This window comes from Tupaia chinensis, unplaced genomic scaffold (genome assembly GCF_000334495.1).
Source record: "Tupaia chinensis unplaced genomic scaffold, TupChi_1.0 Scaffold000146_1, whole genome shotgun sequence".
NCBI lineage: Eukaryota > Metazoa > Chordata > Mammalia > Scandentia > Tupaiidae > Tupaia > Tupaia belangeri.
Genome location: NW_006159616.1, coordinates 10,225,816 through 10,249,110, shown reverse-complemented (window position 1 = coordinate 10,249,110; position 23,295 = coordinate 10,225,816). Strand labels below are relative to the sequence as shown.

Here is a 23,295-nt window from a genome sequence, read left to right as displayed (position 1 = left end):
ATTCTTGTCTGTCCCATTTGTTACTCTCTGCCCATAATGTGGCCTGGAACATAGCAGTGGACAAGTGAGTGAAATGGATTCTTATTCAGTGCAACTTTTTTTTTTTAAAATTTGGACACTGCTGGATAAATTGTCAACTTTATAAGTGAAGTATGTAAGTAGAAGCTATTTATTGTTACTCATTATCTCTTACACTTTTGAGAGGTGGTAAGAGAAGTAGCTCGAATCTTACAAATTGATCACAAAGTGGCTGGCTTTGCCCTCATGTCCATGCCTCTGCTTCCGTGTACTTTCTAGGTCCTAAAGAAGAAGACGAGAAGCCTTCAGTTTCAGCACCTGATCAGCCAGCCGTTCTTCAGGAGTCGGTTAGTCAGGAAGTGCTTCCAGAAGTATTAGTCCCTCCCCCTGCCTGTGAGCCGCAGCCAGAACCAGAGGAGAAATTAGATGCAGCACATTGTGAGGTAAATGATTTGGAGGAAGAGGAAGAGGAGGAGGAGGAGGAAGAGGAAGAAGAAGAAGATGATGATGATGAATTGGAAGAAGAGGGGGAGGAGGAAGCTGACATGCCAAACGAAGGTTGTGGGAAAGAGCCAGAAATACGGTGTGATGAGAAGCCAGAGGATCTATTAGAAGAACCAAAAAGTATTCCAAAAGAAACTCTTGACGACTCACCAGAGGTAACACCTGTTATCAAAATCCCCAAAACTAAAGAAGAGGCCAATGGTGATGTATTTGAAACATTTATGTTTCCATGTCAGCATTGTGAAAGGAAGTTTACAACCAAACAGGGACTTGAGCGACACATGCATATTCATATGTCTACGGTCAATCATGCTTTCAAATGCAAGTACTGTGGGAAAGCATTCGGCACACAGATTAACAGGCGGCGGCATGAGCGCCGCCATGAAGCAGGGTTAAAGCGAAAACCCAACCCAACACTACAGCCATCAGAGGACCTAGCTGATGGCAAAGCATCCGGAGAAAATGTTGCTCCTACAGATGAATTGAATCCTCCCAATCTTGGGCAAGACTGTCTGATCTTGAATTCAGAGAAAGCTTCCCAAGAAACAGTAAATTCTTCAGTTGTAGAAGAGAATGGGGAAGTTAAGGAACTTCATCCATGCAAATATTGTAAAAAGGTTTTTGGAACTCATACTAATATGAGGCGGCACCAGCGCAGAGTTCATGAGCGCCATCTGATTCCCAAAGGGGTACGACGAAAAGGAGGCCTCCTCGAAGAGCCGCAGCCTCCAGCAGAGCCGGCCCAACCCACCCAGAATGTCTACGTACCAAGCACAGAGCCAGAGGAGGAAGGGGAAGCAGATGATGTGTACATTATGGATATTTCTAGCAATATCTCTGAAAACTTAAACTACTATATTGATGGTAAAATTCAGACTAACAACAGCACCAGTAATTGTGATGTGATTGAGATGGAGTCTAATTCGGCAGACTTGTTTGGTATAAATTGTCTGCTTACTCCAGTTACAGTGGAAATTACTCAAAATGTAAAGACCACTCAGGTCTCTATAACAGACGATCTTCCTAAAGAGCCTGCCAGCAGCACAAACAGTGATTCCAAGAAACGGAGAACTGCTAGTCCCCCTGTGCTACCTAAAATTAAAGCTGAAGCAGACTCTGACCCTGTGGCACCCTCCTGTTCCTTAAGTCTGCCTCTTAGCATATCCACAACAGAGACAGTATCTTTCCATAAAGAAAAAAATGTTTATTTGTCCTCAAAACTCAAACAACTTCTTCAAACCCAGGAAAAACTAACTCCTCCCACAGGAATTTCAGCAGCTGAAATACCTAAATTGGGCCCTGTTTGTGTGTCTGCTCCAGCATCGATGTTACCTGTGACCTCCAGCAGGTTTAAGAGGCGAACCAGCTCGCCTCCCAGTTCTCCCCAGCACAGTCCTGCCCCACGAGACTTTGCAAAACCAGGTGATGGGAAAGCAGTATGGACTGATGCAGTTCTAACTTCCAAGAAACCCAAATTAGAAAGTCATAGTGACTCACCTGCATGGGGTTTGTCTGGAAGAGATGAGAAAGAAACTGTGAGCCCTCCGGGCTTTGACGAATATAAAATATCAAAAGAGTGGACAGCCGGTTCTTCTTTTAGCAATGTGTGCAACCAACAGCCACTGGATTTATCCAGCGGGGTCAAACAGAAGGCTGAGGCTACAGGGAAGACCCCGGTCCAGTGGGAATCTGTATTAGATCTCAGTGTGCATAAAAAGCCGTGTAGTGACTCTGAAGGCAGGGAAATCAAAGAAAACCATGTACAGCCAGCCTGTAGTGCTGTAAAGAAAAAGAAACCCACGACCTGCATGCTTCAGAAGGTTCTTCTCAATGAATATAATGGCATCGATTTACCTGTAGAAAATACTGCTGATGTGACCAGGAGCCCAAGTCCTTGCAAATCCCTAGATGTCCAGCCAGATCCTGACCTTGGCCTTGAGTCTAGTTTTTCTGCCCCTGCTGTTGAGTCCCCGCCCGACGCCTGCCCTTCCTCGCCTGCCCTACAGACACCTTCCCTTTCATCTGGTCAGCTGCCTCCTCTCTTGATTCCAACAGACCCCTCTTCCCCTCCGCCCTGTCCTCCTGTATTAACCGTTGCCACTCCGCCCCCTCCCCTCCTTCCCACTGTACCCCTTCCAGCCCCCTCTTCCAGCACTTCTCCTCATCCCTGTCCCTCTCCACTCTCGAACACCACTGCGCAGTCTCCACTCCCAATTCTTTCCCCCACAGTGTCCCCGTCTCCCTCTCCCATTCCCCCAGTGGAGCCTCTGATGTCTGCCGCTTCACCTGGGCCCCCGACACTTTCTTCTTCCTCTTCCTCCTCTTCCTCCTCTTCATTCTCTTCTTCATCATCCTCGTCCTCCCCTTCTCCACCCCCTCTCTCAGCAGTATCCTCTGTGGTCTCCTCTGGTGATAATCTGGAGGCTTCTCTCCCCATGATGTCTTTCAAACAGGAGGAGTTAGAGAGTGAAGGTCTGAAGCCCAGAGAAGAGCCCCAGTCTGCAATTGAACAGGATACTGTTCAGGAAACATTTAACAAAAACTTTGTTTGCAATGTCTGTGAATCACCTTTTCTTTCCATTAAAGATCTAACCAAACATTTATCTATTCATGCTGAAGAATGGCCCTTCAAATGTGAATTTTGTGTGCAGCTTTTTAAGGATAAAACTGATTTGTCAGAACATCGTTTTTTGCTTCACGGAGTTGGGAATATCTTTGTGTGTTCGGTTTGTAAAAAAGAGTTTGCTTTTTTGTGCAATTTGCAGCAGCATCAGCGAGATCTCCACCCAGATCAGGTATGCACACACCATGAATTTGAAAGTGGGACTCTGAGGCCCCAGAACTTTACAGATCCCAGCAAGGCCCATGTGGAGCATATGCAGAGTTTGCCAGAAGAGCCTTCAGGAACTTCTAAAGAGGAGGAGGAAGAGTTAAATGATTCCTCCGAAGAGCTTTACACAACCATAAAGATAATGGCTTCCGGAATAAAATCGAAAGATCCGGATGTTCGATTGGGTCTCAATCAGCATTACCCAAGCTTTAAACCACCTCCATTTCAGTACCATCACCGAAACCCTATGGGTATTGGTGTGACGGCCACCAATTTCACTACACACAATATTCCACAGACTTTTACGACTGCCATCCGCTGCACAAAGTGTGGAAAAGGTGTTGACAACATGCCTGAGTTACACAAACATATCCTGGCGTGCGCTTCTGCGAGTGACAAGAAGAGGTATACCCCTAAGAAAAATCCAGTGCCGTTGAAACAGACCGTACAACCCAAGAATGGTGTGGTGGTTTTAGATAACTCTGGGAAAAATGCCTTCAGACGAATGGGACAGCCCAAGAGACTGAACTTTAGTGTTGAGCTCAGCAAAATGTCATCGAATAAGCTCAAATTAAATGCACTGAAGAAAAAAAATCAGCTTGTACAGAAAGCAATCCTTCAGAAAAATAAATCTGCCAAGCAGAAGGCTGACCTAAACAATGCTTCTGAGTCATCCTCGCACATCTGCCCTTACTGTAATAGAGAGTTCACTTACATTGGAAGCCTGAATAAACACGCCGCTTTCAGCTGTCCCAAAAAACCCCTTTCCCCTTCCAAAAAAAAAGTTTCTCATTCATCCAAGAAAGGCTCGCACTCATCACCTGCAGGTAGCGACAGAAACAATAGCAGCAATCACCGTAGACGGACAGCGGATGCAGAGATTAAAATGCAAAGCACGCAGACTCCTTTGGGGAAGACCAGAGCTCGCAGCTCAGGCCCTGCTCAAGTCCCCCTGCCCTCCTCATCCTTCAGGTCCAAGCAGAATGTCAAGTTTGCAGGTTCGGTGAAGTCCAAGAAACCAAGCTCCTCCTCTTTAAGGAACTCCAGCCCCATAAGAATGGCCAAAATAACTCATGTCGAAGGGAAAAAACCCAAAGCTGTGGCCAAGAACCATTCTGCTCAGCTCTCGAGCAAAGCATCCCGGAGCCTGCACGTGAGGGTGCAGAAAAGCAAAGCTGTTCTTCAGAGCAAACCTGCTTTGGCGAGTAAGAAAAGAACAGACCGGTTCAATATAAAATCTCGAGAACGGAGTGGGGGGCCAATCACCCGAAGCCTTCAGCTGGCAGCTGCTGCTGACTCAAGTGAAAACAGGAGGGAGGACAGCAGTGCCAAGCAGGAGCTGAAGGACTTCAGGTAAGCTCAGGAGCTGGGGAGGTGGGGAGGGGAAGACAGCAGTACTCTTGCCCGTGGGTGCTGTGGGTGGTTTTTTTTTTTTTTTTTTCTTTTCCTGTCAAATTTTGACCTAAGCTTTTAATGGGAGAGCCACTGAGTGAGTTGTAGGCATGACAGGTTACTGCTTTGGCTGCCATGGAGCCAAAAAATAGTTTTAATTTCTGATTTAGGACTCTCAGAGTGGTACCGTTTCTTTCACAGACCAGGTATGAGTTGAATTTGAAACCACAGAAAAGCTCTTGAAAGAAGTGTCCTATGTGACAAGGTGAAGTTCTCTCACACTTCCTTCATCTCCTGGGTAGTAGCTCTGTCGCTTGTATTGCAGATCCTTTTTTGCAAGGTGGATCACTGAGTTCTTTGTAAATCACATTGCAGTCTTAGTTGATGCTTCTCTGACTTCAGCATAGTTACCATAACCGAGACTGGTGTTAATATTCATGCTTTCTTTCATTGCCAATGTTTTAGTTTTGAAAACTTGCCACGTACAAAATGTAACTCCTTTAAAAATACCCCATGTTCTTCTCTCCCTCCTTCCCTGTCTCCAGCCATAGAGTAATATGCAGGTCAGGGCAAGAAGAGTAGCAGAGAAGGCCAGAACCCCACAGCGAGCAGGACCCTCTAGGTCCCTTCACGCGTGACATACCAAGGGCAAGACACCTTCATTTGTCAGTGCCTTTGGTTCCTCAGAATAACGTGAGGGTTCGCTTAGCTTATGGCTTTATCCCAGGTATTCTCCATATTAAGAATTGTTTGTAGAGACACATAAAGAGATAGGTAGTAAGCTTGTTACATTGACTTCTCTGAGTCAGTTAACCTGAGTAGATGTGCATTCTTGGAATTCCTGTCATGTTCTGCACAATGCCTACAGGCCAGTCTCACGTGAAACTCTCCATCATCAGATAGCATTTCTGCAAAATACTTTTAAATCTTCTCTTTGCAGAGCATGCGGCCAGACCTGACTCTAGGCTTTCATGGCTATTACCACTTTTGGTGTCTGGGAATTCTCTGGTGTTTCAGGCAAACAATTAGGGCTACATAAATGTGGAGCTACTACTGTTTTGGAGAGGTCATGAGGGCACAAAAGTGCCGTTACTCCTGCATACTGTATCACGTAGAATTCTTGGGACGGGTGTGCCTGAAATCACTGCGAAGGAAAGATGTAGAGATGAACCATTAACCAGGACTGCTTGAATGAGTTACGGTAGGGATGGAGGATCAGAGTTGTAAAAAACTACCTTGTAAACTTACTGTATATTCAGTTGCCATAGATCCTGTCCAACTTTTGCATAGGTAGCATCTTAGAGGTTCACCCTGGAGAGGATAAGCACCCGTTTACCAGTGGTCAGAGCTACCTGCCTTCAGCAGTTTAAGCATGTACCTGTGTGTGCTCAGTCTGTGTTCTGGAAGGGCCACACCAACAGAACATGACCGAGCTGAGTCCTTTCCAAGTTGCTTATGTCTTAACCAGAACATACCATCCCTTTTCACAGATGGTGTGAAATACCTCCCAGGTGGTTGATTCTTTAGGTACTGCATCTTTAGAACGTCCTTTTTTGTCTCTGATAAAATGTAAAAGAATTGCTTGTACTGTATCCTGTTTCTACAGTTCAAGAGATACAAAAAGTTAAGTACTGCAAAGAAAAGCTCTCCGAGTTAAGTGTAAGTTGATGAGCTTCATGTAATTAACATCTTACTTACCAAGTTTTTGAAGAACTTTTAAGATTGCAAAGGACTAAAGTACCTACAAAATTGTGTCTTTCTTCTCTATTCTAGCTAATTTTACTTATTTTGCTTCGATAGTTGACAAGGATACATTTTGGGGGTGAAATTTGGCCTAAAAGGACATGCAAAGAAATCGGAAGGAAAGCATAGGTACCGTCCTCACTGGTAGTTGGTAGCAACAGGCACTTGTCTGATCCTTGGAACCGTGCTGTGGACACAGGTGTAGAACTGGGAGTCTTACCCAGGGGCCCACTTACCAAGGGACCATTAACTTAGAAGTGTTTAGGGAGTTAAAAAATGAATGTTCAACAAGACCTTTTTTTTTTGGTTTATTTTAATGAGAGAGAGGGAGAAGCACATACTAGGGAGAGCAGGAAGGGGAGAAAGATATTTCTGACAGCGTCTCACCATTCCATAGTTCTCCTGCCCTCCCCCCTTCCCCCCAATAGCTGGGATCAAGGTAAGTGCCACCAGGCCTGACCTGTTTTAGGTTGGGCCAGGAACCGAACCTGGGCCTCCCATGTGGCCTACAGTGCACCAGCAGTACCCTCTCACTTGTGCCACCGCAGATGGGCCAGGACATCATATTTTGACTATCTGGAAATATTTCTGGGCATTTTCCCAGTTTGATTTGTTCTTCTCAGTACCTTTTAGCGAATTCAGTACAAAACTGAAGAATTCCTAAACTGAGACTGGAAATAGGGGGTGGTTGTTACTGTCTTGCCTAGGGCTGCTCCAGAGGAGGCCTCATCCTCAGCGTGTTTGTTGGTGCGCAGTTATTTAACCACAGCTGTCATCCCACTTCAGTATTACTTCTACGAAATTTTGTTCAGCCAGGAGTTCATAGCATAGGGGTCTATTTCATGTTGAGAAATACTTGTTTTCAGTAGTTTTTGCTTTCTTTGCCCTGTTGCATATTCAGGGTTTGGCACAGAACTGGCAGCACATCCTTTACCTGTGTATTTCTTGACAACAAACTGATTACACGTGAGACTTTGTATGTTTGCCAGCCTAGTTCCACAGTTTGTGAGCACATGCTTGTATCCAGCCATGCGAACGGAGTCAGAGTTTTCCATTTAACTCTGAGGGTTCCGCAGTTTGCTGATCAGTCATTTCCTGGAGCACAATACATTGTGCCAGTCCGGGTTAAAGAGATGTGGGTTCCATGTCCGTTTCTTAGGGCGAAGCGGCCAAGGAAGTGCAGCCTGCCACCCATCTTTCAGACTCTGTTGTCGCGGCTCTGAGCAGGGTGACTCCCCTGAGCTAGCCATCAGGGCCTGCCTGTGGCTCGTGGATGGGCCTGAGTTTAGGTGTGGGACTGAGGGTTCATGGCCTCCCCATAAGACACACAGAGAAGAGCCGAGTACACTGTCTGCTTCCCTCTTAGCCTTCGTCAATCCCAAGGTGTTTTTACATGACATAATACTCGTTTTAGAGCAACTTTTTTCTTTTTTATATCAAGTTTCCATTGCAGGCAGTTGAGAAGTTGAAAAGACAGAAAAACAGTGTGAAATTCCAGTCCAAGTGTTCCCATTTATCATGAACTGGTTTAGAAAATGAAATTCTCATTTCTCGTGTTTCCATCTCTGCTATACTCCTCAGATGTGGGCCAGTGTGTCTGAGTAGACACCCAAATTCCTAAATACCTTAAGAGTCATTTATGTGTTGCTGTCTTAATAACATTTGTCTTACGGTCTTCTCACCTTTTTCTTTAACATGGTCAATTCATATAAGATTATGTTATGTTGTCATTTATCTTCAGTTTTCTTATTTTCTAGGAACTTCCTGTAGAAAAAGCCCCCCAAACAAAACAAACCTTAATTGACTAAAAGATATTGCATGCTCAACTTAGGATAAGCACTACGGCAAAGGATATGAAATCTACCAAGCTTGCAAGACCAGTTGAAGCTGACTCAAAAATCCTAACACACCACTGATTGCCAGCAGGCTTCTTGCTGCCCTGGTTAGAGTCAGGCATCTGCTTCTTCGGTGGTGCCCAACACGCATGCTGGGCTCCCGGGTGATTGAGATCCAAAGAGAAGGGCCTGTCAGACGGGCTAGATGAACTGGCACCTCATCATGGGACTGGTAACTCAGATCTGAGTGTGGCCCCTTGTTTCTGGCACATAGCAGAGAAGGGAATGATTCGAACTTAATCTTGCAAAGCAAGTTCTCTGCTTCATTAGTTGTTGATTGTAGATTTCAGGGATGACAAATTTGGATGCACTCATTTTAACACGTTCTGGTCACACACCAGCTCTTGATGCCTTTCTTTTAAATGGATTATAGACACACGAGGAGGCGTTTAGCTGAACTCTTACCCTGGAGGGGAAGCCAGGTTGGATATGGAATCATTTCTTTTTAATGCCTCTTCCAGCGTTTATCCACATGGACCTTATCCTCCCAGATTACTCTCTAGCTCTAATTTATAACTGTGATCCGAGACTATGTAGCAATATGTCACTGCACAGGGTGCATCCCAGGCCTGTAGGGATGTGCGTCTACATGTAAGTAAATGAATTTACATACCAGGTTTTACACTTCCATCTCTAATCGAGATGAAAACGACGAATTGGCCTCTTCCTAAATACATGAGTATCATTTCTCCATGCATTTTTATGCCTCCTTCTAAATTAAAGACTGAGTTGGTGGAAAATGGCTAGGTTTTATTCATACTGTTTTTTTTGTTCTCAACTTTAAAAGTAATCTACCTCTTAAAATTTGTAGTTTAATACTTGTTTGGTGAATTTGTGCCACTTTAACCCTTTCACTATCATTCCCATTTTATTACATTTCTGTCATGGGGACTTTATGTTGAAATATTGTATAAAGCATTTGTGGCAGTTGAAAAATAAAATATTTAAAGTTATTTAAATTGTTTTGGATGCTTCAATTGTATTATATGTGATTACATTTACACTTTTGTTTGAGTTGTTAATCTGGAGAGTGTTCCCTGTATTGAAGTGCGCTGTTAGTTATTTTATTGCCTTCTTACTGGAGAGTGCTATAAAAGACTATTCTAATGAAAACATTAAAATTTACAATTTGATATACAAAAGGGGTTGTCCGTTGATTTTAACCAATGTAGCCTTGACAGAGAGATTGAGAGAGGGAGAGGTTAATTATGTAGATAAGAGTGGTATTTACTATTTTCCTTCTTTTATTAATAGCATGTAATACGTCATTGGGCTTGTCAGATGTACAAAAAAAACTTGTTTTTTTTAATTTAATTTTTTTTATTGCTGTTGCTGCAAACTCTTAATAACTAGGGAAGAATTCAAATGATACACTTTTATATCATTGTAACCAATAAAAAACTTTGTAAACACTTGTGAAAGGACTGCATTTTATACCTAACTGGGAACAGGTGGATGGAGGACTGTCCAAAACCTTTAATTAGAAAGTGGTTTGTATGCCCTCCCTGTGGTGGCTTGTGCTGCTAAGATGCAGTGCCCTGCAGGCCAGGACCACATGGGAGACCCAGGTTCAATTCCTGGTCCAACCTGAAGGTCAGGCGTGATGGCAGGCTCCTGTGTAATCCAGAGACTCAGGAGCTGAGGAGGGGGATCGTGAGCTCGAGGCTGGCCGGGGCAACATAGCAAGACCCTGCCTGAGAAAGCTTGGTGGGTGGTGTGTGCCTAGGGTCCTAGCTGGATGGCTTTCTTGGCAGAAAGATCACAACGTAGCAAAATCCTGTCCTGAAACTGTCGTCACCCACCCTCTTCCCACTTGTTTCTACTTTACAGTCACTGAGTAGTTAATTACTGTTGCTAGGTCCTGTCCAGAGGGAAATGTGAGGTGGCTAGTGGTGCTAAGAATTACATTGTGAACTCATTTGGGTAAGAGTGAAATGAAGAATTTCACATGTGGGGTATCAGCTTCCTCTGTATTTGCTGGTGGTGGTTTAGTTTGTGGATTGATTTTTATTTTTATGGCTCTCCAGAGAATGAAACAAAGAACTAATCATATTTGTATTAAGCCTATATGAAACCAGTCTTTTTTTATGATTGAAAATGGTCGGATGTAAGTAGTTTCATACTATGTGACATCATAGCACTTGTAACACACGGTGTCATTCCTTCTTAGGGAAGGGTGGCAAATATATGACTGACTTCCCTTGGCCAGATATTCACGTTTCTGACATGTGATTTGCTTATAGTAGGAAAGTCCAGAGAGGAAGAGAGGCTGATGGGCGTTTGAAGTGGCCTTTAGTGTCAGCTGTGTTGGCTGCTCCACTAAAATAAGTGCTTAACACGCAGCAGTGGCCTTTGGTGGGATTGAACATCATGCAATAGAGCAGTGGTCTGGGAAGGAGAGCTGGCTGTCTGTCCTAGTCCACCCACTTGCTGTCCATCCGTCTGTCCATCCATTCCTCCTACCCCCACTCTCCTGCGCCTTCAGCAAACTGGCATGTAACACACCCCTGTAATGCCGGGCTTTGGAGGGTTAGCTTTGAGTGAGTTCTTCTGTTTTCGGATCTTAGTTTCCAAACTTCAGGAAATAAGGAGTAGACTAGATGGTCTCTGAGTACTCCTTCTAGAAGGAATTCTCTTCTACTGGATATGGATGTGGACAGGCACCTGTACCAGACTCAAAAAGCTGGGTGCGGTCTGTCCGTCCCTTGTCCTGGGTCTTAAGAGCAGTGCCTGGAGTGGAGGCGTCCCCAAAAAGTCACTTCCTGTCCATTTCACCAGGAGAAAGCTGCCCTGTTTAGGTTGCTTTTACTCTTTCTAAAGAGTTTAAAATGAAAAAAGAAAAAAAAAAAAACTAGTAACTAAGGCTTTCTATCCATGATCCTGTTTTGAAGCCTCTCAGTGTTTCTGTTAATAAACACTGGGTCCGGGACTTGAACTGCGGTCGACTACGTGGGAGTCCAATGACATAGCCATTACACTAACTGCTGGTCCTCAGGATGGCTATTTTAACTAGGTTGTTACAGGGTTTTTTTTTGAGAACTTAGTATATGCCAGGCTGGGTTCCAGGCGCTTAGGGATACATCAGTGGGCCAGATGAACACAATACCCAACCTTAGTGGGGCTCTTATTTGCATGGTGGCTTTTTTCCTTTCTTGTACTTCACATTTAGCCATTACACTAACTGCTGGTCCTCAGGATGGCTATTTTAACTAGGTTGTTACAGGGTTTTTTTTTGAGAACTTAGTATATGCCAGGCTGGGTTCCAGGCGCTTAGGGATACATCAGTGGGCCAGATGAACACAATACCCAACCTTAGTGGGGCTCTTATTTGCATGGTGGCTTTTTTCCTTTCTTGTACTTCACATTGAAAACCTCACTTTGTCACAGTTCTCAAAAGGCTGGGCGATCAAGATGATGCCTGAGTGCTGATACCGAGACCGTGCAGACTGAATACTTAAGCTCAAATTATTGTACTAAAATTTTAGCTCATTTAGCATAGTCCACATTTTAACTATGTTTATTTTGACTTGATATTGAACCTAACTTTAAATGGATTGACTTTAAGCCGTAAAAAACTTCATAAAGGGTCGTTTTCCTTGAAAATGGTTTAGAGCACAGGCGGATGAGAAAAGGGATGACTCAGGTGTAAAGGCCATGTTTAAAGTGCTCCAAAGACGGGGTGCTGCTTAGAGAGCGCCGTGCTGTCTGTCAGCCTTTCCAGGCCCAGCAGCCTATGGCTCTTCTCTGGCGGCACCAGCTCCGGGCTGCTGCCACAGGATCCGGGGGAATGTGCTGGGTGTGTATGTGTATTCCAGAGTGTCAGAAGTGTGGCCAGGACCTTCTGAAAAACTTGAAGCATGAGGAACCACTAGCTCTGCCCTCGAGCACAGGGGTTTCCGAATTCCACCTGGAGTGCTTGTCACAACTACTAGTTTCTTTTCTTTTCTTTTCTTTTTTTTTTTAGAGGTTTTTGCTATAGGGCTCGTGCACTTGCTAGAGAGAGAACAAGAGGAAGGAAAGTGAGAAATCACCTCCCAGGGGGTTGGTCAGCTATGCATGAGTCCACCTTACTATGTCACCTGCTGGCCCCAGTCTGTTTTTTATTTTCAGTTTTAATTTTTTTTTTTTTTTTTTAATTTTTGCTACAGTGTGTGTATGCTTGCCAGAGGGGGAGGGAGAAAGTCAGAAAATCGCGCACATATGCCCCATATGATTTTCAAGCCTCCAGGTCTGGAACTCGAACCCAAATCATGGTCAGCCATGTATGAGTCTGGCATCTTACCCACCACATCACCTCCTGGCCCCATTTCCACTTTCTTTTAATTTTTTAATATTTTAAAATTTTAATTTTTGCTACAGGATGTATATGCTTGCCAGAAAGAGAGGGAGGGAGAAAATAAAAAAGCACCCTCCCGCCCAGGGGGGCTGACCCACCTCACAGTCCCCTCTCCATTCTCTTAGGATTTGGGGCACACCCCCACACACCCCCAGTGTGTTTCTCAAGCTGCCAGGTCTGTGACTCAGACCACTCAGTGGGCCCTTGGAGTTCAGCTGCCACCATACCACCAGCTGGTCCCAAAACGTACCAATTCAGACAGAGAGGCAGGCACCTGCAGTGGCATCTTTAAGTCCTGGCCTCCATCAGCCAGGATCCCAGACACATGCGTATAGTTGGTGTGCACAGGGAGACTTCGGGGTGCAAACCTCGGGCCCTCAGCATTGCGGAGCATTTCTTTAGCACTGCACCATGGCAGCTGGCACTGGGTAATTGCAGTGTACACTTAAGAATTTCAGAATTTATATTGGCAGAACAATGATGAGTATGTAGCTCTTTTAATTGCTAAAGTGTATGCTTGCGTACTCTCCTTTGAGCATCAGGGCCTCACATGTAATCCCTTCTAACCACCCTGCAAAGTAGGTGCTGTTGTTACCCAGAGTTCTTTGGACTGGTTGACCTGTGGAGTGGAGTACAGTCTGGGCTGTTGGAAGGGGGATGCACTTTAGGAAATCAGGGTTATGGGGAGAGGCCTCAGGGAAGAAGGAATCGCTGGCCTGCCTTACAGCTTTGTGGCTTGTGACCTGATTCCTCTTGGACCCTCTCTCTGGAGCCTTGACCATTCTCACAGGATTTGCCTCCCAAGCAGGACTTTAAGTTCACAGTGCTATGGGATAAAAATAAGTAAATAAAAAATAGGGCTGGCTCGTAGTGCAGAGGTTCAGTGCAGCACACTGGGCGTTGGGTCCCACTTGGCCTGTGAGTTTTGAATACCAGTCCTGGCAGGCATAAGTGCATACGTGCCCAAAATCCTGATGGGAAAGAGAAATGGAGGAAGCAGAATTGTGGCAACAGCCATATCCCATTTGGGGGGTTCTCTCTCTTTGGCAAGTGCATACGCGTTCTGGCATTTCAAGATAAATTGAAATGAGGTCCAGCTTGGTGGGAATGAGACATCCATCTAACTGTTAAAATTCTAGATAGAATTTAAATATACAGGTCAAAACGTTGGCAAAAACTTGATGTTCGTGTGTGTGCGCTGGGAAAAAAAATGTAACACTGCTCCTTGGTTGGTGGGGCCATGTACCCAGGCCCACACCCAGTCCTCACTGCAGCCTATACCAACTTACCGCGGCTCTTCCCTGCCCCTCTCCAGCCACCCCATGCCGCCTCTTGGCCAAGCGGTGTTGAAAATGACCGGATGAGCTTTGGGCCATGTTCTGCATGGCTTTGAGTGCTTGCTGTGTGCCAGGAACTGTGCTACTAAGCATTTTTAATAACTGGAACCCTGACAGCAACACCATGAGGTTGATGTCATTTATAGTTGGTGGAACAGACTCAGGAAGTAATTTTGTTGAAAGAGCACAAGTTGGGATTTGAAGTGCCTACAAGCTACACTGCCTTCCTGTTGATCATTTGTATAGCGTTTTTAAAAGTGCTATTTCTTAATGTGAAATGCAGGGCTCAATGCCTTCTCTATTAAAGGCTCTTCTGGCATTAATGAACAATTAGAACAGTCACTTTTGGGTAAGAGTCTATTGAGTGAGACTATTAGTTTGGAGTAGCTGCTAGGCAGACGTGCATCTCGTTCCAACCACTGTGGAATGTACTTCCATTCCCATCATAAGCCAGTCTATTCAGGTCAGTCTAACTCACTTTAGAGGGCCATCTGCCTGCTTCATCGACAACAGTCTGGTTGTTCAACAGAAACAAGGCTCATTATAGTAATACCTTTGATCTTGAAATGATTCCAAAGAAGGGGTCTGGGGGCCACTCGGGGTCTTCAGATACCTGCTGGAGAACCTTGACTGTGGATATCAGCTCAGAGAGTTGATCTAGGCCTGAGCTACACTGCAGCAAGTGGTGCTCTAGGTGCTGATATTTTTAAAGTACAGGATTTCATTTATTTCTGGATTAAGAATAAGAATAGGAGGGGGAATGGCATAATGGTTAAGTTGCTGGACTCCCATGTAGTCAACTGCGGTTTGAGTCCCAGACCTGGCAGCTTAAACCTCACGCTGGGGGCGTACCCAAGATCCCGAGGAGAATGGAGGAGAAGGGATTGTGGTATGACCTTCCCCCCCTGAAGGGGGGCAATTTCTCGCTTTCCCTCTGTCTGTCTCTGTCTCTCTGATTCTAATGAGCACACATTCCCTATAGCCAAAACTCTCAAAAAAAAAAAAAAAAAAAAAAAAAAAAACTGGAGGACCAGCTGAGTGGAGGTTAAGGCAGCTGGATCCCACGTGACCAACTCCATGATTCAAGTCTTGGACCCAAGAGCTTGAAAAACACCCTGGTGCATGTGCATGCTTGCCCAGAATCCCAGAAGGAGACAAGATTGTGGTGTCGCCATTCTCCCGGGAGAGTGTTTTCTCACTTTCTCTGCCTCCCCTCTCTCTCTCTGGCGAACACAAGTGCCCTATGACAAGACTAAGAATTGGAAAAACCATGATGACTCCATTAAATTTGCAAAACTACATTCAATCGTAAGCCTTTAAAAGGGGCTTGGAGATACCTACAGTAGAGTAAACTTGTCAGCCTGTTGGGCAGATGGGATTTGCACGTGCTTGCATTTTCTGCCTCACTTGTGCCAGCGGGATTTCTTTACAACCCTTACCGAAAGTGAGATGAAATCCAGGTGGGTGTTCCAGAGAACATCAACATGTTACGGAAGATGTTGGTGCCTAAGTGTGTCTTCCCGTGTCCAGCCAATAATCCACAGCAGGAAGCCAGCCAAAGAAGCCCCGTGTCTAACGTCCCTTGATAGGTGCTGCCTGAGTTACTCGGGAGAGGCCTGGAATGTCATTTCAGAAATGATACAAAGCTACAGACGAATTTTACAGTGCAGGTTTATGTTCTGAATCAAAACATACTTTAGCTAAAAATATTTCCGTCTCAGTGTGTAGACAGGAGCCTACTGCGTAATCTGGAACTGTACAAAATTTAGAATCTACCTGCCGAGTTGTAGCATTAAATCCTGGTGTAAAATTGAAGTGGAATTCATGTTTTAAAAAGGACTGGCATTCATGGCACAGGTGAGTTAAATAACAAAAGGGCATTTAGGCTTCAGGATTCAGATGTGGCTGTTTTATTTTTAATTTAAAAATAGAATTTCAGTTTGAAGCAGTCACATTTGTTTTCGTATTTAATTATTGCCAAAATATAGTCTGATATTCTCTGTTGGAATGCAGTTATTTAAAACTCAACATGGATTCAATTTTCCTTGCAGTAACATTCTCTCCTCACTTGCTTTTTATTATCACATCCAATCTTTGCCAGCCCAGCTAGAGTTTAGGAGCATTTGCAGATGGCTTCGATTTCCAGGCTATTATGGGACTGTGAAATCCTGTCGTGATTCAGTCAGTTCGCCATTCAGAAAACATCTTTACGTGGTCAGTCTGGATCATCAAGTGGCAGGCGGTAGCTCTATGGGCCCTGCCCTGTGGCCAGAGAACAGTCCTGTGTAGTGGGCCTATGAGAGGACCCACGGGATGAGGCTGACTCCCATGGTGGAAGTGTGGACGCACCCGAGATCACCGACCGATCCTGTGTGCGGGGCACTGTTCTGAGTGCTTTACATGGCTTCTCTCGCTTGGAGGGAGCCGGGACTCTTACAGATAAAGCAACGGAGTCTGAGAAAGGCAACATCAGGTGATTATGCCCCACTCCTGTCAGGAGACTTCAAACTCAGCGGTCCAATTCTAGAGCCTCACTGGACAGCAGTGTGTCTTTGGGTGTTAGAGAGACTGGCACTTACAGAGCTGTGTCCCCAGAATGACCGAGGCTGATGTCACCCAGAGTGGGCTTGTTGCAGAGAGACTGTAGCGTAACGGGAGCAAGCAGTGGCCGGAACTGCTGGGTTTTCAGCCCAGGGTACCTCTGTAACTGAGGCAGGGCACCTCACTGGCTGAGCCTGGGCTTCCTGGTCTGCAGTGGGGTCGTGACCCCCTCCCCTGCACCACACCCCATTGAGGCTGAGCACTAAAGGAGGTGGCACGCATGGGTTCCCACTCAGGACTCAAGTGACTGAGGGCTGTGGCAGTGGCTGCTAACACTCATCCTCACAGCGGCAAACCTGAGAAGGCACCACTATGAAACTGCCAGGATTTAGTGACCTGGCCTAGGTGGGACGGAGCAGAGCAGGGATAATGATTGTCCAAGATCTGTCAGAGGCCCCGAAAGAAAGCGTCAAGAATTCCTTCATGGAAACTGAGCAACTTTATACAGTCCCCCCTGAGTATCTGTAGAGGTTTGGTTCCAGGATTGTCCCCGCCCCACCCTGAGGATACCCCAGTCTGCAGATGCTCCCGTCCCTTATATAAAATGACAACAGCACTTCATATAGCTTGTATGCACTGCTTCAGTTATCTCGAGATACTTACAGTACCTATGCAATGTGTAGATACTTAGCACATAGGCTTTATCATCCGGGGAATAATGAGAAAGGTCTGTGTTCAGTGCCGATGAAACCATCAGCCATCCTAGGGCTAACTACATGGTGTATTGCCAGCAGCAGCGTAATGCATGTTTTTCATCTGGGGCTGGTTGAATTTGGTGTGGAACCCATGGAAGACTATGGTAGACTAACAGAGTAGGTGGTTACCGCCTTGGGAGAGATCAGAACTTTCGACCTAGGGCTTCAGGGATGATCCTCCCTTCTCCATCCAGGCGAGAGCTGGGGAATGAGCTGGGCACGCTGAGGGTACAGAGGCACCTGGGAGCTTGATGCCTGGCTTCTGGGAGCCAGGGCCCTTTCTCAGTCTGTGCCTGGGACCCGTCATGGGAACAGGGTTAGTCAATGCAGAGCTCTGGTTCAAACTAGTTTGCCATGATTAGACAGGAATAGAAATTAAAACCAGAATTGCCTGAAGGCCTTGGGTCTTCCATGGACGAGATGGTGCAGGCCAGCTCTGGGCTGGTTTTGAGGTTTTACTGGGATTTCATTACAGGCGGTGGCATGTAGGTAAGGCATTGGCTCTGGACCCGGAGCTGCTGATCAACTGTCACCTCCTCCAGGAAGCCTCCTCTGCTCATCTGATCTGAAATTCTACCCTTACTCCTCAACCTGCTTGCTTGCTTTACTAGTCCTTAAGCCACTTTAACCTTCCATACATGCTGTTCTGGGTTATGTTTGTTTCCTGCGTCTCCCCTACCCAGGCAGGAACATTGTTTTGTTTACCACGACCCAGCATCTAGAATGGTGCCTGGCAGGTAGTAGCTGCTTAATAAATAACTTGTTGAATGAATAAAATATTTGAATCCTGTCTTTATCACATATTCTGTAATCTTCACCTCTGCGAGTTTATTCAGCCTTGCTGGGCCCCCATCTTCCTTTCTGTAAAATGGCAGTAATCAATCTGACCACAGAGGATCGCTGTGAAGACCACAGATAAACCTGTGAGGACCACAGAAGCCGTGCCATAGTAAGTGTGACACATGTTAACAGCCATCAGAGTGATGATTTTTACTGAAAAGTGTCCTTCTGATCCCAGTTTGGATCTGTGGAAAGTGGTGGCTGATGGGCCAAGCTGACATGCCACGTACGAGAATTCATGACAGCCCTGGCTGCCATAGCCAGAACCGCCCCCCGCCCCCAATCATCTCTAGCCCCTGAGAGAAAGCACTCAAGTGTCCCCTAACTCCTCTGGTTCTGCTGCCAGTGACACCAGGGGCCTCTGCAGTGTCTCTTCCCAGTAGTCGGAGCTGTTTGCATCCAGATCACTCGCTTTCTCTGGCAGGTGCTTCCACCCGTCAGAACTACAGGGAAGCAAAGTGTAGACAGGACATCATTTTTTAAGTCAAAGTGAGAAAAAAGATGAGTCCTTCTATTACCTATCCATGCAACTTTTTCTTTTCGTTTTAAATTTCAAAGCCAAATGTAAATTTTTAAAAGGTTAGGTTCAGAAGAAGACCTTTCATTAGCTCTATAAAACCTTGAAAATCAGAGAGCCCCAATTCACTGAAATAATTACAATGTAAGAGTGATTGCTGACTGGTGTTTTACATTTGCTATAAGGTATATGTGCTCACCAGAGAAAGAAAGAAAGTGAGAAATAACTCCAGGGGGGATGGTCATACCGTAGTTCCTTCTCCTCCACTCTCCTCTTGGAATTTTGTGTATACACACACACACACACACACACACACATATACACACAAATGCCTTGCATGTTTTTCAGGCCTCTGGTTTGGGACCCAAACTTCACAGTGGACCATGTGAGATCCAGCCACCACAACCTCTTTACCACCTGCTGGCCCAATTGCTGATATTTTCAAGTGTTTGCTAGCCACTGTTTTAAGGGTTTTACACAATACACATTATCCCATTTAATCTCCACAACAACCCTATGCAGTAGATACTCTTCTGTTCTCCCACTTTACAAACGGGGAAACTGAGTTACAGTTTCATGACAGCAATTTGCCTGAAGACACAGCTAGTCAGAGGTAGAAACAGAAATCAAGTCCAGGCAGTCTGGCTGGTCTCTTAATTATGAGTTTGTTCTACCTCTGGTCTGCTGATTTGGGAGTGAGAAAATAGGGGAAGGGCTCTGGCCCCTTCCCTCTTTCCTTTAAGAAGCACGGAGGCAGGTTTATCAGCACTTGGCTGAGTGCAGGCAGGACATGCCAGTTAATTCGAGCAAGCTGAACAATGCAGGGACCCAGCCCTTCTGGGACTAGTCCATTTTGGATGTTCTTGGGAAACCAGCAGGTGAGTGGCTTCAGCCTGACCTGGTGTGTTTCCCAAGGCAGAGCCTCAGTTCATTAGGGAAAAGGGCATTCAGATACTGACCTGTCCGGAGAACCAAACTTTACTCCCTGGTGTCACATGCCCCTCCCCCTCCATTTTCATAGACATCTTCCCAAGCAAAAGATGGCAAGTGGGTTTCTATCAGCCGTGGGGAGGAGATGCCTGGGATGCTGCAGCGACCTAGTTCTGAGTGGGGTTCACACTCAGCCAATGAGGGCTGGCCTAGTACTCATATCTGCCTGAGGTTTAGGAAGGCAAGTGGGTCTGGTTTCACTGTGTCTGTCACTTGCCTGCTTTTAAAACTACACTTTTCTGGGAACCAGCAGTTAGCATAATGGCTCTGTCACTGGATTCCCATGCAGTCGACCGTCGTTCGCGTCCCGGATCCAGTGGCTTAAAACTCACGCCGGGGGCGCGTGTGCGTGCATGCCCAAGATCCCGAGAGGAGAATGGAGGAGAAGGGATTGCGGCGTGACCATCCCCTCTGGGGTGTGATTTCTCGCTTTCTGTCTCTATGTCTCTCTCTGTCTGGCGAGCGCACGCGCCCTATAGTGAAAACCTCTCCGGAAAAAAAAACAAAAACCACTTTTCTGTGGCCAGCAGGTGGCGTGTGGTTAAGGGTGCTGAACTCCCACATGACCCACTGCGGTTTGATTCCTGAACCTAGCAACTTGTGTTCTCACTTTCTCTGTTTCTCACTCTGTCCCTGTCTTGTCAAATCAAAATAAATAAAGTTAAATAAAATAAATCTTTTTAAAAAAGAATGAAAAAAACCCCCACATTTCCTTGAAGGCTCAAAGTAACCACCAATTAGTGCTTTGTTGTGGAAAAGCACTGCAGTGGGTAATTCAGGCATATGGGACATCCTGTCTCCACACAGGATCCATAAGCTTGGGATGCGATTTTCCTTTGAGAAAGGTGTATTTGTGTTCTTTTGTTTTTTTTAATCTGTCATTTAACGGATGTGGTCTGCCCTTCCTGACATCCCAAGAAAGGTGTACTCCTTGAGTTCTCTTTTTTTAATCTTTCACTTAATTTCACTTAATGGATGTTGTCTGCCCTCCCTGGCATCCTTCTGATAGACTTCTGCTCATTGTCTAGGGGCTGGGAAGCTAGGTAGTGGCACTGTTGATGGTGAATGTAGGAAGAAAGCATTGGCAGGCTCTGAGAGCACTCCCTCGGGAACGAAGTGCACCAAAAACCAGCACGTGGACGTTCTGACATGGTTTGCTCACTTGTTAACAGGTCTTGGCCCTTAGCTGATAAGTGATGTTGCTGGACAAGACTGCCTTTTTCCTTTTAAGCTCCTAAAACACGTGAGTTAAATAAATGACCTATGGAGGAGCCAGCAGGTGGTGTGGTGATTAAGGTGCTGGACTCTCATGTGGCCGACCGCAGTTGGAATCCCCGACCCAGTGGCTTGAAAATCATGCCAGGTGCATGTGCATGCATGCCCAAAATCCCAGGAGGAGAACGAAGGAGAAGGGACTGTGGTGTGGCCATCCCCCCATGGGGTGATTTCTCAGTTTCCCTCTAGCTCCCTCTCTCTCTCTCCCCTCTCTCTGTTCACACACCCAATGGCAAAAAAAAAATTTAAAAATTGTAGAGAGAATGATGTGAAAGGGTAAAAGCATAATCAATTTCCTCAGTGGAGGTTCGTTGGTAGGTGAACTGCCATAATTCTGGAACAGTAGTTTTCTTTACCATCCTATGTCCTTCAAACTTGTTTGGTGCCATGGGCTAACAAGTGGTTGAAGGTTGGTCCTTACCAGCCCTGGGAACCCCTCCATTGACTGGGCGATTTTATCTCTTCCTGATGCAGGCTATTACCCTGGATGTTTCTCAGAACTTATATGTTTGCACATGCAAGTTTTCTACTTGTATCATCTTCATTTGTATTTTAGGCTCCTCCGATTGGATTTTATGAGTGAATTTAGTGAAAAGCAATCTATGCTAACTTTGCCTTCATGTAAGAGCCAACATTTCAACATGTCAGAGAATCGGTGTCAGATATTGTAGTTGAAGTCTGCTCTGCTAAATTATCTCATCACTATACTGGTATGTTTATTTCCTTTAAAAATAGCTTTTAAAATTACAGTTACAGCCCATCAGTGCCGACTAGTAGCAGGTGTTATGTATTAAGGTGATGTTCTGAGTTGCATGTGACACATGATTGAGTGAGGGGATAGTTTTTGTTGGTCCGGTCTATATTGTTCATTTCAGCTTAAGAAAGTGCCATGTCCTGCCTGTCTCTTGCCTGTCTTCCTGGGTTACAAAGGGAACCTTGTTTGTACCATCTCGCTTGGATAGTCACTCAGGGACCGCCTGCATCCAAACTCACTGCAGTGCTTTATTAAAAGTTTAAGACCTACTCAACCATAATATCTGGGGGGCAGTGCGTTGAAATCTTTTATTTTGATCAGCTTCTTAGACGACATTACAGTTCTTATTTGAGTCCTTCAAAAGAAAAAAAAGTCTTATCACTGCTTCTGATTTTAATGTTAAATTCTTTATTTACAATTTTATTGTTCAAGTCTTGGAATACTTTCACTTATATTTCTCCTTAATCCTCAAAACCACCCAGTGACAGATGAGCCAGGGCAACTCAAGAGTTGAGGACAGGGATCCAGCAGTTAGCGTAATGGCTATGTCGCTGGACTCCCACGTAGTCGACCACGGTTCGTGTCCCGGACCCACTGCTTCTGATTTTAATGTTAAATTCTTTATTTACAATTTTATTGTTCAAGTCTTGGAATACTTTCACTTATATTTCTCCTTAATCCTCAAAATCACCCAGTGACAGATGAGCCAGGGCAACTCAAGAGTTGAGGACACATATTAGTGTCAGGACCGAGATGGAATTAAGGACTCACTAGGTTGGCTCTTGTTGCTCTTGAAGTATTTCTTTTTGGGGAGGCTTGATGGACATTGGTCATTAACTAGGACAAGTTTGGTGTAGCACAGTGTCCTGTCTGTTCATTACTGCAGCGCCGAGCACGTAGGGGGCACTCAGTATTTGTGGAATGAGAAGAAAAAGAAAGAAATCTGTTGGGATAATAGAGCCAAAGCTACCACTCTGCTTCAGGAACCTACTTAGGTGGACCTAACTCATGACTTTGTGGGTTTAGAATGTGCTTCTCTGGGCAACTCATTGCTGGCAACAGGATAGGGAGCATTGCTTCAATAAATAAGTGATCAATGGAAGTCCAGTTGAGAGAAAAGGATTAGTTTTTTAGAGATGGCTAATTGTAGTCAGCATTAAAGGGTTCCAGCCTCAGGGCATGGTTCTCAAGGTGAAGACTGCATTGTGACAGCTGATCAGTGAATCATGTTGACCAGAACAGAATCCTGTGCTAGACGTTCAGCATTTAATGCAAAGATATTCACAAAGTTACAGTCTCCTCTCCTCAATCTACACTGGTACATGCACCAAAGATCTAAGTCCTCCCTGGCTGTCTTTGGCTATTACTGAACATTCTGAACTTCATGGAGTAGGACTATTCAAATATTCTTTCAGATTTTTTTATTTTATCCACCCAAGTTTTGGACCTGAAAATAAGACCTGTACCCCTCTGGCAATAGCCTTAATTCTGTTTCCTGACACCTGAAATCTCCTGTGTTTTTTTTTTTTTTTTTTTTTTTGTGGGGTTTTCATTTGTGGGCGGGTGCG

General features: G+C 45.2%; 1 protein-coding gene across 1 annotated transcript in view; it reads left to right on the top strand.

Moving 5' to 3' along the window:
• Positions 1–23,295, top strand: part of PRDM2 (PR/SET domain 2) — a gene marked incomplete in the record, with an annotated part of 130,618 nt that overhangs the window by 79,886 nt on the left and 27,437 nt on the right. The window contains 1 exon segment of the mRNA XM_006145277.3: positions 489–4,705. Coding sequence (XP_006145339.2) covers positions 489–4,705 — 4,217 coding nt within the window.